The sequence below is a fragment of the Serinus canaria genome, chromosome 1, assembly GCF_022539315.1.
Source record: "Serinus canaria isolate serCan28SL12 chromosome 1, serCan2020, whole genome shotgun sequence".
NCBI lineage: Eukaryota > Metazoa > Chordata > Aves > Passeriformes > Fringillidae > Serinus > Serinus canaria.
The window spans coordinates 32,168,336-32,185,193 of NC_066313.1; the positions used below are offsets into that span (position 1 = coordinate 32,168,336).

The window sequence follows — 16,858 nt, forward strand, 5'->3', positions numbered from 1 at the left end:
GTGACATGCAGGTTTAGCAAACACTTCAGTAGGGTTTGAGAGCCTCTCTCTTGGGAGGTAGGGCTTTCTGGGTTTTGTTCAGTGGACTTTCAAGTGCATATGGAGAAAGGACAAGGGGCAGTGGCTGTGAACTGACAGAGGTCAGGTTTAGATTAGATACTAGGAAGAAATTCTTTACTGTGAAGGTGCTGAGGCACTGGCACAGGTTTCCCAGAGAAGCTGTGAATGCCCCAATCCCTGGAAGTGTTCAAGGCCAGGCTGGATGGGGCTTTGAAAAGCCTGGTCTAATGGAAGGTGTCCCTGTCCACAGCAAGGGGGTTCAAACTAGGTCATCATCAAAGTACTTTCCAATGCAAAGCATTCTATGAGTTTATGACATAAAACTCTGAATTCCAAGGATTGAGGAGGCATTTGGCAGTCCAGGAAAATGTGTGAAAGTGTCCTTCGGGTGCACTTACAGGTCGTGCATCATTACATTGTAACTTGGCCTGCTCTGGGGGTGGGAACTGGCCTCATGATACTTGCACAGGTGTCTGTGGCTACAGCTTTATTAATACAGTACATAACTACTGCTTTCCTGGCCTGGTGTGTGCACTTGCTTTTAATCCATGTCAGTTTTAATGAGCAAGTTCATGTCTGTTTTAACAGGTAGTATTGGCAAGGATTTTGGGGTATCAGTGTAGGGGGAGGGCTTTTAATTTCATGTTAAGGCTTTACAGAAGTAGTTTTCACAATGTTCACAGAACATTTTTGCATGTGAATCCTACTCACCCTTTCACCAATGACCTGGAGAGCTGTACATGGACAGAGCAGGTAACAAACTGCCCCCAAGGATTTATTGCATCTGACTCTGACAGGGGGAGGTTGAATCTGCAGTGCAGTAATGCAGCATTGTGGACTTGGAAAGGTGGAACCTGTAGAAATATGTTTGTGGGTCTTACTGGAGGATGTGCAGATATTGAAGAAATTGTAACTACTTACCTGCATTAATGACTGGTGGTTTGAGTTTACCTGTGTGCTTGAATCTATTTAATAACTCATGTCTTATATCTACATCTTGTGATGATAAGTCATTACATTCAACAGCTTTTATTATTGAGAGATACTGTTGAGACACTTCTTGTGAAACTGTTCTATAAACATAAAAAACTTGAAATAACATGGGGGGAAAAAAAGCTTTGTTTTCCTCTGCTGGTCCATTTATTGTGGAGTTGCTGCTGCTTGCTAAATAAATATGCTTTTAAAAATCTTTGGTGAAAAAGGCATATACCAAATAAATGGGCTATGCAAACCAATGTGAAACCTAATACCAAAGACAGTATCACAGGTGTGTTGTCTCAGTGAATGACTTGAATTACAAGAATGTGTTGGAGTAAACATTTAATGTATTTGTGAACTAAAATGCTATCTGTGTATATTCTGTTGTGTAAGTATTTGCTTCTAATCCAGTGTTATTGCATTATGTAATTGTTCTCCCTGGGAAATACAGAATGGCATGCATTTTCCACAATACGTAAGTGAAAAAACCCACAGCCTTTTTGCAATCAACTGGCATGCTGATATTAACCACTGCTGTTGCAGAATCTCATAACCTCCTCGCTATTTACACATTTCTCATTTGAAAATCTTTGGTGTGCCAAAAATTCAGCTTTTCCTAGCATACACAAACTTCATAGGTGGTGTGCAGGCTCTTGAATCGAATGATGGCATGGGAAATACCAAGATTATTTTTCCTTGCTTTAAACTGTACCATCTGCTGCCAGAGAGCTGGGGTGTGTGTCTGTGCTGCCTTTAATGCATTTGGTGAATTCTGAATGAAGATAAAAATATTGTGTTTGAATAACTGCATGAAACCTCACAGGCTTCTGTTATATGTGGCACTTGATCCACATTTATGGTAGATTTTGATTTTTAATTTTTTTTATGTGGGGAGAGACCAATATGTCATGAATACTCATATGAAGAAAGAAAATGAATGCAGATAGTTTACAGAGGGCAAGAAATAACCTGTGCTTGCTGTCTGAGGAATGCAGGCTTTCATTTCAAAGGACTTTTTTCTTTATGTCAAAAGTAATATTGGTCTTTCCCTGTAATTTGTTTTAATTCCAGGGTAACTAAAGGGTGGTAGGTCCATATTTGAGCACTCAACAATAAGTTTATTCAGCATGTTTGTGTAGGTATGTGTACACAAGCAAAACAAAACAAAAAAAACCTTGTAGTTTTCAGGATAGCTTTGCCTGCTGTGTGAACTATATGGCAGATATGCTGTCCAGATGATTTTCTGTCTGTTCTCATGGCAATTGAAATGCCAGTTGCACTGGCTCTACTATATAAGAAAAAGCAGCTGATACCTTAGAACTGAATTCAGAAACAGCTTTCCTGATGTTCTATTCCTGATGAAACAATTTATCTGCTTTAATTAATCCAGTATGATTAATGGTTTATGATTTGCCTCTTTTCTGTAGCAGTAATGTCTGTGTACCAAGAAATGCTTATGGTGTTTGTCTTGAACAGAAATCCTCACAGCAAAAACATGAAAATTACTGATTTTTTTTCTAAAAGGGTAGACTAACAGGAGGTGGAGTGGATAGACAGCAAGCTATCTAAATATCTGTGAGCACCAGTTTAGTCTGAAAAAAATCCAACTTTTTTGTCCTTATAATAGTAAATGCTAATTTCGAAAATGGATAAAAAAACTGTAGAATAAAGAATATGGCTAAGAGATGAAGAACTGTCTTTATTTAAATTTCTAAGAGTTATCAGCTGTTTTTCTACATATATATTGCCAAGCTGTTTACAAAACAGAAGTTTGCTGCAGTTTTGACAGCAGTTGGGCTGTACCTTCATAAAAGTACAGGAAGCGTATCAGGGTAATATAAATGTATCTGCCATATGAAAGTACTAAGAGGACTTTTAGCAAGTTCAAAGTCAATGAATGGAATAAGTGAGGGAGAGGGAGTGCAAACTGTCTATTCCTGTGAGAGTCTAATTTATATCAGAGCCTGCTAGGAGAATCCCCATAATGTGTTCAACCTGGCTAAAGAGAATTCCTGTTAAGTGTCAGCAGAAGCAAGGGTAATTTGGTCTTTTGGTCTTTCAGTTTCTCTCTTAAGACTTTGTGTGTACCATTACTTTTCATACTGAAATATAATTATATACTTCATGGGATTAAAAAAGTGCTTCTGCTTTGTAAATATTTTCTCTCAAACTTCTCTGAGTCTTGTACTGTGTTCTCTAAACAGGATGTTGAGAGAGTGGTACTTGCAGTTTAGTTCAAACAGCCAGAATCCTAACATAATAGAAGCAAGTACATTATTAGAGATTAGCCAAGGTGGCCCATAAACTTTAGCTAAGGTATTGTACTCCATCTGAAATAATTAGGAATACACTCTTAACACCGGACTGCAAATCCTATTTATTCTTTGCTATGTTCATAATAAGCTGAATGCTGCAGTTGATCCTTAGAAAGCAATGTTTTAGAGTATGCAGCTGATCTCTTTTCCTCTCAGCTCACCACTGTTTCTCACACCAGGCACCCCCTGTAATGGCCTATCCTGCCACAACACCAACAGGAATGATGGGCTATGTGATGGTGAGTGGAATTCCTACAACTCCAACCAGGCACATGTTGTATGTTGTTTGATTGCTTATAGTTTGGTAGATCTTGTTTTCCTGAACTATTCTACTGAAGACTGAATTTCAACTCTCATTCATTTATTCCTCAAGAGATTATTAACTTTTGTTTTTCTGAACCACTTTCATGCTGTTTGTCTGAACTTAAGTCTTTCCTTCCTTACTTCACTTGTTTAATTCATAAACTTCTTAAAATGGAACTAGATCATGTTTAAGGTCCCTTCCATCCAAACCATTCTGTGATTCTATGAAAATTACACAGTGTCCGTTCTTGGTGATCTTAATTGGTACGGAAATAAGCTTAGCATAGAAGTAAGTTTATTGCATCAACATAAATACCTGCTTTCAGAACAGAAACGTTTTCTTGGTGAAGTGAAGCCTTCCTTAAATACCTTCTGCTGAGGTTTGGGAGCAAGCATATGTGATGATTAATGCTACAGAAGTGCAAGTTTGTGACACTGCAATATGGTGTGGATTCAGTTGAGAATTGGATCTGTTAGTGACACGCCAGCGCCTCAAGGCTTTTGACATAAACCTGACCTTCCTGCTTTTTGCTTTAAAAATTTTTGTTCTTATCTTAAATTTTAAAATATTTCTGAAATTATATGCCTTAGCTCTTTTTAATATGATTTTAATGCAGCACAGATTTCCTGGGTGAATGAAAGGCAAGAAAACTTCCTTCAAGCAGTTATTCTATTAAATGCCTCACAGATTAAAGGAAAAAAAATTGAAACATTTCATCATACACCCAAATTAGTTTAATGACTTATAGCTTATATACACTCGGTAAGTGAACTGCAGAAGTGTCCAACTATATTTTTGAGGGCCTCTTGGGAGAGTATCATATATCGTCATATTCCCTATTATCTATCCATGAACTCCCATATTCTTGGTCAAAGCTGTTATGCTTAAACTAAGATTAGTATGGATTCAAACTTGATCTACACAACTTTTCTCTTATGGTACCAGCAGCATTTTTGTAGTTCTTTTGAGTCAGCAGCAGGGGAAGGCAACATATGTAGTGTATGAGAAGGAATCTTGCTTGTTAGGTTATGTTTAATTGTGGGGTTTAAATGCCAGTATGAAATTAAGGAGACATAACTCTGTTACCCTGAGTTGCTGCTGCTTGTTCAAACATGTCCAGAATCTGAGCAGGTGGGTGAGGTGGGCCATTACAGAATGACCAGTGGGCTCCATAGCACATCCTGAAATCTGCCCTGGCTCATTCAGACTTTACTCAGGACATTTACCATCAGGAATCTCTGAAATGTTGACTCAATTTACAGCCCTTGCTGTTAAACTTTGTAGTTTTTCATAAAAGAAATAGTGAGGACCAGAGTTCTGAGGATGGTCCTGTCTAAGTGCAGGCTTTTCCCTTATGTTCCCATATGTTGCAAGCTTGCTGGGACAGGCAGCTTGTTTAGTCCTGTAGCACTGTGCCTGGGCGTTCCCTTACTGCTGCTTCCTGTGTCTTGGGCCAGCAGTTGTTCTTATATTTTTTTATAGGGTGTTTTCATTAGGGTCAGTTTATTGAATGGGTCCACCCTATATGCCAACAGCTGGTTGGCATGTAGGAAGAGTTCCACCACCACCAGGATTAGTCAGGGAAAAGCTGCTTAGTGTGGGCATTGCTTCAGTAACTGCTGGCTGTCAACCCAAGCCTGAGGGGAATGCCAAAAGCAGTACCAGAGATGGGCATCTGTGTTAAATATAACCTGACTTGTAAGACCATTAATACCCATTAAACTTGTAATTTGGCTCAGCTGGAGTGTCGGTAACACTTTGACTCTGATTGCATAATGACTTAACATTAATTGCACATACAGCTCTCAGTTTTCAGTTTTGTCCTGAGCTCTGTCAGTTCTGCACTGCTGTCTGCAAAACTGTGCTTGTGCTGTCAGAGGCAGGTCAGGGAGGTGCTGTCAGGCCTCGCGTTTGGGAGGAGAAGGACCAGCACAAATGCTTGTCTAACAAGTGTTTTAGTGGCTCAGATCTTTGCAAAAAGAGATTGAATGGGCTCAGCTGTTATTGAGAAAAATTCCTTGGAAAGGCTCTAATGTTCCTTTCTGGTAACCTTTATTTGCAGAATATTGTAGAAGGATCTCACATGGTTGCATATCTCAAATAAGACCAAGACTTTACACCCATTTGCCATTTTCCTTTATCTCCTTAAATACTTGAAATGTAATAATGTTGTGTGTGATTTGATGCTGTCTGGGTTTTTTCAGCCATCACAGATGGGAGGCATACCAGTAATGACCCAGCCAACTTTGATATACAGTCAGCCAGTCATGAGACCACCAAACCCCTTTGGCCCTGTACCGGGAGCACAGGTGTGTATATTCAAATTGTTGGTGCTGGGAATGAATTACATGAGACAGTTTCTTTAGAAGTATATACATAGATATAATTAATATTTCTTATTTGTATTGGGCAAATTATTGTACAAGTTCATGGAAAGTTCATGGAAGGCTTGCTTCCTATCTGCTTGTATCCATGTTGACAGCAGCAGGTTTGTGTTACCAAACCAAAGAGGATAGGTCTTTTTCAGGCATTGTTTTTCTGGGAACGTGACAATGACAAAGAATAGCAAAAGCTGATGTCTGTGTCCTTTGCTGAAGATGAGCTTTTTCCCCAAAGTCATATTCCATGCTGCTTTACCCTCAGAGGATGTTTGTAATATTGGCTATTACAGCTTTTTCCTGAGTATATGTGTCACTGTTCTTTCCCCTGTTACATTTGAAAGTATTAGATTGTAAAGTACCCAAAGTGCAAGGTGTGTGCTTGTATCACAGCATTTTGCACGGGCCAGACAGGGTGTGTGTAGCCTTTTGTGCCCATGACTGCATTAGATGGGTTTGAAAGAATTGTGGCATCAAACTTGGTGAAAACTCAACCCACCACCCCATTGTTGGTCCTGACCACCTCAGTGGGAGGCATGTGGCACATCCATCTAGTTTGAACCATGGTAGTCCTCAGTGGGTTTTGTGTTCCTTCATGGTTTTGCAGGAGACTGCATTTGCAGCATAGTGAAGATGTGCAATAGCAATACTGATCTACCTGGCCTTTCCCTGTTAAATGCCATCTTAGGTGGTGCCATCTTAAATCCCCTGGTTACCTGTTTCTCAGGATGTGTTGTGTCCAGATTAATCATCTAACAAAGGGCTACTCTAAACTAACTGCATCAATACTGGAGTTTAAATACATACCTGTTATTTATTTGTTTTACTGTTTGTTTTACAAGTGTCTGTCACTGGGAAATTTCTATCTGAACTCACTTTTATAACCCAATAGGTATCTTAAGAGAGGGGTTTTTTTTATAGTAAGAAAACATTTTAAAAAGTAAAGGAAGAGGGGATGGATAACCCTGACCACCTTCATACTATTTTTGGAAAATTGTGCTATCATTAAGACTTTGTATTTGTGAACTGCAGTTAGAGGCAGAGCCAAGTTTAACTGGCATATTGAAGCTCCAGGATTAAGTGTGGTTTTACTCACCTCTCAGATGTCTCTTTTTCCAAGTTCACTCTGTACATCAGACTTCTGTTAGAAAAATGAAATATATTGTGCCTGTATTTTGATCTTACTATAAAGAGCTCTGTTTCTATAGATGAATGTTTAAAAGCATTTATGTATAACTTCACCCAGGTATAGGTTGGTGTAACTGCAGTGTTTGGACTTGACTGTGGAGGGAAGAGAATTCACCAGTAAACTGGAACTAAAAAGAGCCTCAAACATTTTCCAGTGACTCAGTCTGATTCTTTTATAAGAAGGGTTCTGCTGTGTACTCCCAGTGGGCTGTATGCCCATTGTCTTCTTCAAAATACAGCCTTATGAATAGGGTTTTTTTCTAAATGTTTTATTTTAAATGCTTTATCTGAAAGGGATGCTGTTAGATTTCTTTAGCTAGAAATGCAGTTCTCAACTGGCTTTGTCTTAGACTTCTGAGAGCTGCTTTGCACCTTCACTGTCACATAAGTGATCTGGTATTTTTCACATGGATTTTATACCATTTCAAAAGGACAAATAATGTTTATGACAATTTTTAAATATTGACCAAGTAAAAGGATCCTCAAGGATAGGAGTTTTCTCTACATTAAAAAACAAAATCGAAATGATCCTTAAACCCCAAAACTGCCTACCTGCCTGATTCAGTTATGAACAGGTAGATGGGCCTGAATAGTTCAGTGAGCCTTTCTGCTTCATTTGACATTGCGGGACATGGCCTAGGTTGAATCCCAGCTGGCTGCCCGGGCAGGAGAAAGAGGAATTAGTCACAAGTGAGGTGTGTGGAACTATATTTATTCTCTTACCTGACAGTGTTTGGCTCCTGTGAGAATTAATTTCATTGAAAACACACCCTTTGAGTCAGCATTTGCTGTGACCAAGAAAGGTTTTCCCTGAGACACACAATCTTTGTTGCTGAAAGCTGTCAAGTTTTCAGAAGCCTGATATCAGTAAAGCATCTTAAAAGAAACAAGGGCTGCATGTGAGAGCTTCCCCATACACAGCAGAGTTTATTAATGTATAGCCACAGAGGGGAATTACACTTTTATCACACTGAATTTACTGTGTGCTGAGTTCTGAGGCTCTTCTGAGAGCATATTTTGCACTTCAAATTTAATTAATGCTTTGTTGTGCCAGAAATAGAAAAAGGAAAGTAAAAGAAACAGAAACTTGTGTTCTTGGGGTCAGTAAACAGATCTTAAAGAATAAATAATGGTTATCTGAAAGGCACACAGCTCAAACTGCCTGCATGGATCACTGTAAACACCATTATTCTAATACTGGTTTTGTCCATGGCATCACCACTTGCCAAAAACTAAATTGTTTTTCATATTTAATTTAAAGCACCAGATTATATCACCTCCAGTCTCCTGATAGATCTTGGGTGTTGTCTACAGTAAAGAAAGCTAAAGGTACTTAAAAGCATGATGACAGATATGAAGTTGTTGCCAAAAATTTTATTGCCAAGTTGTAGTGAGTTGAGAACACACTGGGAAAATAGGCATTTTAATGTTGTGTAGTTTCCATATAAATTAAGCTGTTGTTCAGAACTTGATACTCTCAAGGATTAGTCTTAATACATAAGTTTTTTCTATCTCTAGACATACATTTTTTGCTTCTCTTCCAAGTGTTCTCTTTACATGCTCGCAACTTTTTTCCTAATTATTGCAGTCAAAAGCAAAGGTAGTTTGGTTTTTAAGGGCAAAATAATTTTAAATAATTGAGAATGAAACTAGAACAGTCACTTCCTTGGAAGTCTGAGCGCAGAAGGCATTTATAGTTTTGAAAGGTGTGTAATTTTTCTTTGAAAATATTTATCTTGCAGTATTTCCCACCTGAGAAAGAAAATAAGTTTTCATCATTATAAAATAGTGGGCATTAACCACTGCAACTTTATTACATTGTGCTACCCAGAACAGTGAGAATGGTTGGAGTTGTTTGATGACATTGTAGCTGGTGAGGGGTGTGTGCGTGTGTGCGTGTGTGTGTGTGTGTTGTGTCTGAGGAGGGGGCAGGTTGGATCAGTGCTTCAAGCAGAGGGTTGGCAGATGTGATGCAGTGCAGCAAATGCCAAATGTCCCAAACAAGCTAGATCTGACTGATGGACAGGGGCTGGAATGTGTCTGCCCATCACAAGGCCAGAGTATCCCAATGGTTGTTAAACCAACAATGTGTTGTGTTGGCCAATATAAAATGGTACAATTAGGACAAATCCGTGTGCCTTCACACATCATGTGTTCTGGTGTGATGTCCCCCGAAAGACATAGCCTTAGGAGGGGGAAGCAGATGGGTAGTGCAAAATTTAAGATTTAAAATAGAATAAAGAAATTACTCCACCCACTGCCAACATCTATGTAAATTGTAACACACAGCCAATTGTACATGGCAAGTAGCAGGAGTGATCACCTGGGTGATCAAAAGAGTAAATTGGTTTGGTGGATCTGTTATGTTGTTGGTTTTTGGCTGGGTGTAGGGGAGGGGGTTTTGAGGGGTGTTTGAAACTGTAAGAACAGGGTAGGAAGTTAAGGACAGACTTAAACCAGAAAGTAGACCTTAGAGATGCTTGCTTTGGCACATTACCCCTAAAATATATGGTAAAACAGCCGGACAGACTTGTTTCATGAATGTAGCTAATGGTGGCAATCAGCCCGGTCCTCGCTTTTGGACAGGTTCTTAGGTTTTACTGTGACTCCAGGGAGCTTTGTCTTTGTTGGAGGCAGTGAGAGTTGCTGGCTGATGCTGGAGGTGAGACTAAGATGTCTGAGCAGTGCAGGGTGGGGCATTTCACATCACACTAGCTCTGGGCAGCAGGGGCACTAAATCCACAGCTCCAGTTAGATCAGCTGCAGAGAAACTGATGGCCAGCACTGTTGTTTTAAATGCTTCTCCTTAGAAACTGCTAGAAGTGGTCCTGATGTTCAGATCTATTTATAAACTGGAGTAATCTGCAGAGGCACAACATAGGAAACTGACTATACTTCCCATGTATTTTTTTTTGTCTCCTTTTAATAATTAGAGGAGTTTTGTTAAAATGCATATTTATTGCAAGTCTTGTCTGAATTTAATTATGGCATCTAGGTAATTTAGGTTTTTTCCTCAGATTTTAACCTGAACAGGCTTCCTGAAATTTCTTGTGTTTTGTTATGTGCTGATGTTGCACAACTGGCCCAAACCTACCAGTCTTCCACACTGCTTTCAAACTGGGATGTTCCTTTGGACTTGATATGGGCTGGAGATTTGCCAGCTTAGTTTGATAGAAAGGTATGTGACTTCAAAGCATTTGACCATGAAGAAGAATGTTTCCTGAAATGAAGTGGCAGCAGGCATTCCTTGCTGAAGTTAGGACTCTGTTGGACCATATCACTAGTTTGCCTATGGCTTTCCAAAGGAAAGAACCAAGTTTAAGAGGGGAAATTTTGACATCCTGAAACTGCTTCTCAAGCATTTCCCATTCTCTCTCATGACTTTTGCATAATTTATTTACGGTTACTGGATCTGAGTACCCCATTGGGAGTGGGGTTTCAGGAGGAGGTGAAGATTCCAATGCAGATTAAGTGTGTACTGATCCTGAAGGAAGTCCTCCTTCTCATATGGTTTCAGAGATAGACATTAATGTGAAAAATTTAAATGTGCAGTGGCAATATTTACACTCAGCACTTCTGCAAGCAATTCCCAGAAGCAGATTTCCTGTCATGCATAGGTTGGAAGGTGCCTGGCATTTCCAGTGGAAAAGGTCTTCATGCAATGTTTTGTGCCATGGGCACGGAGTGCAAGTGACTCGGTTCTGAACAAACTGTTCCAGTGAGGAACCCAAATTGGAGGATGCTGACTTTGATTTATAACTGCAGAAACATGCATTTTCTACCCAGGGGGAGGGAAAATAGGATTTAATAAAACACCATTTGTAACAGGAAAAGTACTAACACAGAAGGAAAAATAAATCAACAAATAGCAGATACTCCTGCAAGTACAGCCTGCAGATTATTGGTCCTTCCCAGCAGCAGCAGTTGGAATGCCAATATTACCCACCTCTAAGTTATGTGCTTTATATGACTGAGTTTGTGGTGTGCTGCTTTAGGTACATAACTGTAGGATGCAATTTTTGAGTGTACAGACTATCAGTCACAGTCTTCACTTCTCACCTAAAATGGCCACAGTAGCAGTTGAAACTCTCATCTTTTTTCCTTTTTTTATTTTTTCTCCTATTCACAGAATATATCTCGTGTTCTCCTTCTAGGTCCCAAATTGAGAAATTAAAAATTATCTATTCTCTGCTATCCAACTTCTTTTTATATGCATCTTATTTTGACAAGAAAAGATGCTGAGAGCTTTTCCTTCTGGAGAAACCATCTGGAAAGCTGCCATACTCTGGCCAAACCCCAGCATCATCTCTCCCTGCCAGGCTGTAGTTTTCCCAGTAAAGCAGGGAGAGGACTAACCTGTTTCACAGAAGTCAGGCTGAATGTTTTGTATCTTCCTTTGAAGAAAACTGCTGTGAAAGTGTGTATCTGCTTGTTTGGCAAATGCCACTGGCGTTTCCTTCCTGGAGAGTCATGTCCGGCTTGTTCCTACATTACACCAATCATTGAAGAGGCTTTGTTTTCCATATGACCAAACACCTTATTTTAATAGTTGCCTTCTGCCAAGTGTGCCTCTTAACCTCCCCTTGTCCTTTCATTACACGTTTAGCTTTCATATTCTGTCATTCTGAGACCTTGTTTTCTTTTTCTTTCCCTTTCTCTGTCGTCTTTCTTACTAGCTGTCTGCAGCATCCAGCCCTTCCAGTCAGAGTCCTCACAGAGCCTCAGGAAAGGATCCCTTTGCAGAGCTCTCTCTCCAGGATTTCTTGTAGAACAACTTAGGTATTGTCTGTAATTCTGGGGAGATGCTGGTGTTTGTGATATGAAACAAAAAAGTTCTAATTCGAGTTTTATTAACATGGCTAGAACTGTTTCTGAAGGAAATGAAACCAAATCTTGTAGAGTTGGAAGCACTGTGGAAGTGACTTGGAAACTCTTTGTATCTAATTTCAGCAGTTCGCAGGCTGATTGAGTGCTTTTGCCTCAGTCCATTGGAAATAGAACCAGCTCATGTGGTCCTTGCAGCAGTTAGGTGCTACCTGGTATTTACCATCTCATCAGGAAAATGTTCAGAGTTGCCCATTAGCAGCAGAGCCCTGAGTGCTCCTGGCAGAGTGCTCATGTGCTTCCCTGTGGCTTGACCAGAGAGTTCCCTTCGTGCAGGAGGAGGTGCTTGTTTCACATGTGCCAAGGATCCATTTTGGTACAGAGGTACAGCGGAGGAGTTGTGTTGTTTTTGACCAGTCAGGGGCAGGTGGGAACTAAATAGTAAAATGAGTGAAAACGTGAAAAAGAAATTTGAGAATTCATAGTATAAAGAGAGAGTAGGCTTATTGCACACAGCAGCTGCTTTTCTTTGTGCAATTCCTCTGGTTCAACATGAAAAATGGCCCTGACTTCTCTTCATAATGGTGTTGGTCTGTGTTATGCTGCCACTGGTGACAATATTGCATGGATAACTAGGTGGGTTTTATTTTTAATGCAGAGCTATTCCAAAGGCTGGTGTCGTTGGAAGAACATCCTGATGGCTTTTGGTTGTTTCCTGGCCCTGATTTTTTAAAAATATTTTATTTCTGTTCAAAACTTCAGATCACGGGGTAGCTTGGGCATCAGAAGAATGGAAATTTTTGAAGAAAAAAGGTTTAGAGTGAAGTCCTACTTCTGTTGCATGTTAACCCAAAGGTTTTTCATCTTTCTAGATTCAGTTTATGTAACTGTGTTAAATGGAAGAGAAAGGAACGTTTCCAAAAAGATGTGCTCAGCAGTAAACTCCCACTTCCAGGAAAAAAATGAACTTCAGTCCCTCAAACTCTCCTCTTCCATTAAGTGATGCAGTGAAATGATGAAGACCAATGAAGGAAGCTGGGACACCTCTATAGGAAGACATCAGTACACAACACAAAGCCAAGAATTGCCATGAATTAAGACCAAGACCTATTTTTGTCCTGGTGACTAACACATCAATACTCTCAGCTTCTAATAATATCCTTAATTGGTAACGTACGCAGAGAAGCCTTTATTCTGGAAATTGATATTGGTGTTTGGAAATGCTGTCTGGATTGGAGATGTGTCCTTTACCGTAACTCAAAACAAGATTCTGGGCAGGGGAGGGTCAAATCCTAACTCTTAATTCTGCAGTTACCTTTTCAGTCCTCACAAATGTAGGCACAGCAGTAATGGAAATTAACTTTTTTTAAAAATTATATATTCAGTTTGCAGTAGACATTCCTTATGTATTATTGTTTGTATTTATTTATGATTATCAATTTAACGTTAATATTGTATCAAAAAAAAAACTCCTTATGAAAATGAGTATGGATGTATACAGTATGTCTGATTTTTATCCTCAAAGAATGAATCTGATTCAGAATGCTTTTCAGCTGACATACAGAGCACTAAATATTTTAAAGGTCTGAATCTAATGAATTCTCAGTATAAATGGGAATTAGGGAAGAGCTGTAAAACGCATAAATCCTTATAGTCAATTCTGTGCCTAGGATTTTGCAAGGGAACAGTTAACTGACTAGAAGAAGCACTACATTTTTAATTCAGCATTAGTGCATTGGGAAGGAACTTTATTGCTTTGTGCTTGGCATGTCATTATTTTTACATTTGACATTATAAGGCCTTTCCAAGATGAATGTGAGGAATTGCTTTCATTTTTAAGACTTTCCTTCTTTTCTGTAAAAAAAAATAAATTGAAGTGTTGTGTGTTGGGAGGGGGGAAAGCCTTTTCATTGGGCTCGTTCATGATCATGTACCTTTTAAAAGTAAAAAAGGGGAAGTAGCTTCCTTACATATGTCTAGTGGGTATTTAGTTCACGAGGAATTAAAGTAGCGCTGTTGATCGGTGCTTTGTGTAAATACACCATAACTTTTGGGTGGAGTGGGGCCTTCAGAAGGATAGTCAATGATACGAAAGCAATTCTGTACATGAATTAAGCATACTTGCTGCATTGTCTCTGCAGATTCTATTTTTGTTTAAAATATTAAAATGTATGTTAGCAAAAATGGGTGGATTTTCAAATAAAATGCAGCTTCCACAGAACTTTTGTTACGGTATGAAAGTCTGAGATGCTTCTTTTCTTTTTGCTGCTTAAAATGTGCACTGATAATTGCGTTGTTTACTTAATAAAATACAAATGTATTTCATATGTGCATATTGTATTGCAGGAAGTGCAGCACTCTGAACCTGTGGCTGATGTGATCCATGCAGCCTCTTCCCTGGGCTGGCATCACAGACAGCCTCAGTGGACACCTCAGTGACAAGGTGTCTCCTTCTTCCTGACCTAATGTAATATTTCACCACCCTCTTAATTTTTCAAACTATTCATGGCAATAAACCCGTACTGTTTATAACTGAGCAAGAAGCATAAATATGTCCCCAAAAATTGTTATTATCTTCCCTAATCTTACAGCAGAAGGTAGTGCTGGGAAAGCTATGAACAGTTTGCTGAGACCATCTTCTGTAATTAGACACAGGAAGAGTTGATAGAAGTGGAACTTTCCTCCTGACAACAACTTGAGGCTTGTCCTGGTGGCCAGGGTATCATAAACTGAGCAGTACAGGTCAGTAGATTTAAAATTTCTTTCTCAAAGCATGAATTTTAAAAAACCCTGAACCTTTTACAGAGTATGTAATACACACACCCAGATCTGGGGAGTTTCTTACACATTTACTAAAATTTTGCCTTCCTACCACTGGGCTTTCAGTGTGGGTCAGTTTGCTTGTGGTCAGAATATAAAAAATATGAGTTGTTTGAATTGGGGGCCAGCTGGAAAAAGGGTGCACATCTGTGACCTGTTACCTACCTCAGTAAGTACTAGGGTACAGATTATTCAGACCTTGTGTGAAGGAAGAGAGTTGACCTTCATCCTCCTCCAGAGCCTGATGAGCTGGGTTATGATAAAACAGATGCTAACCTTCTTCTTAGACTCTGCAGAGAGCAGCAGAGACCTAACTTGAGGCTTTTGGCTGAGGATAGATGTGTTCCTAAATCTCTTTGATCCCTTGGACTCTTTGTGTGGCTGTGGACTTAAGGCTCCAAATCATGAAAGTACCAAAGAATTGTGAACACCCAAACCAAGTCTTCTGCAGGATGCTGAATTCCTGTTTCCCTTTACTGCTCGCTCCTTGTTGCTCTGTGGTCCTTGAAACAGCTGCTGTGCAGATTAGGCCTTCTTGCTGAAGGCTTTGCTAGAAACCCTTGCTCTTCGGTTTACTCTTCAGAGACAAACTGGCTTGAGAATTTTCCTGAGTAGTATTTTTCATGTGCTTTGTTCCCGTGTTTGCTTTCAGTATCACTGAAATAACACTCAATTTAGCTTAATTTAAAAAGCACAGCACGCAGACATATTTTGTTTTTTAATTACTGGCATTTTTCAATAATGGGGGCAGTGAAAACCTGATTCTCTTCAGGATTGAGTTGAAAGGCTGTTTAATCTACAGGAGCGAACTGTGTAGAGAAGCTGCCTGCCCTTACCAAGCAGAGGATGATGGAGTGCTTTGTTAAAGGGATGCGGTTCCTCTTGAAGCTTTGTGTAGGGAACTGGTGTGTCAGAATAACCACAATCTTTTTATTTTTTTTAGATCAGGGAATTATATAATGAAAACAACTGGATTTACCTCTTGAGACAATTATTTTTGCCAGAACAAGAACTTGAACAGCTCCTGAGTTTTCCAACAGCACAAATGTGGAGTCTTCATGTGAAGAGAGATCTAAATTCCTTTGCTGCTTCTCTTCTTTGTTTCAAAGTCACAAACTAAACTGAGCTGGTACCTCAGGACATGTTTAAAGTCTGTCTTTGCATGACATTTTGACATCAGAGGTTCCATTCAGCCAAATAGTCACAGAGTAAGTCACAGACGTTCCCAGCTGCCAAACAGCCCTTCAGCAAGAAAAAGGGAAAGGGTGAAACCCTGCATCTTTCATTAGACAAAAAGTGCCCATTTCCAGAGCCTGACACAAATTTTATAGCAACATAAATGAATTGCAACTTAAAGGCCATGACATAATTGAGATAAAGATTGTGGCAGAGAAATGAGAATTAAGTGCTAAAAACGCTGGGAATGATAGTAAATGCTGATGGGAGCAGAAGATTGACAAGATAATGTGAGGGGCAGTGAAAAAATGTGCTGAATACAGACAAAAGAGCAGTGCTAATGGCAGCATATGTAAACTGAACAAGAGCTTGCTCCTTGGCCTGTTGTCAATTGCTTGACTTGACCTTTGGAGCTCTCACATGACAGTGGAGAGAGCAGAAACAAGCTTGACATCTTCCACTGAGTTTGCCCAACAAGAAAAATCTGTGAGATGCTGCTGTTTTCCAAGTTCAAACTGGAGAGCAAAGGGACTTAGCTGATTGTTCAGCTGCATCCTGGCTGGATCAGGAGAATTTAGTGAGGAGGAAAAAACCCTGGGCAGCTTCCCTGAAGCAGTAACATTGCTGCCACCTACTCAGCACCTTTTGTACCAGAAGGTTGGGTAATATGATGAGATGGCCTCCCCAAGATAACTGATCAGTCTAGGAGTGAGTAAAACACATTTAATTATTTTCTTGCTTCTCTGATGATGAAATTTCCTGAAGCAAAGATCAAAAAGCCTTGGAACAAAGAGCCATCTTGCTCAAATTTCTAT

At 39.6% G+C, this 16,858-nt stretch overlaps 1 protein-coding gene across 4 annotated transcripts in view; it reads left to right on the plus strand.

Annotated features, from left to right (window-relative positions):
• PICALM (phosphatidylinositol binding clathrin assembly protein) overlaps positions 1–14,268 on the plus strand; it is a 65,510-nt gene extending 51,242 nt beyond the window's left edge. The window contains exons 17-21 of one of the 4 annotated variants that reach the window (XM_050979561.1): positions 1,490–1,513; positions 3,533–3,592; positions 5,862–5,966; positions 11,900–12,002; positions 12,920–14,268. In XM_050979561.1, the coding sequence (XP_050835518.1) occupies positions 1,490–1,513; positions 3,533–3,592; positions 5,862–5,966; positions 11,900–11,992 (282 nt within the window). In that variant the 3' untranslated portion in view covers positions 11,993–12,002; positions 12,920–14,268. The other 3 variants (XM_050979562.1, XM_050979566.1, XM_050979567.1) reach the window with 3 other exon arrangements.
• Positions 14,269–16,858: the final 2,590 nt, after the last annotated feature.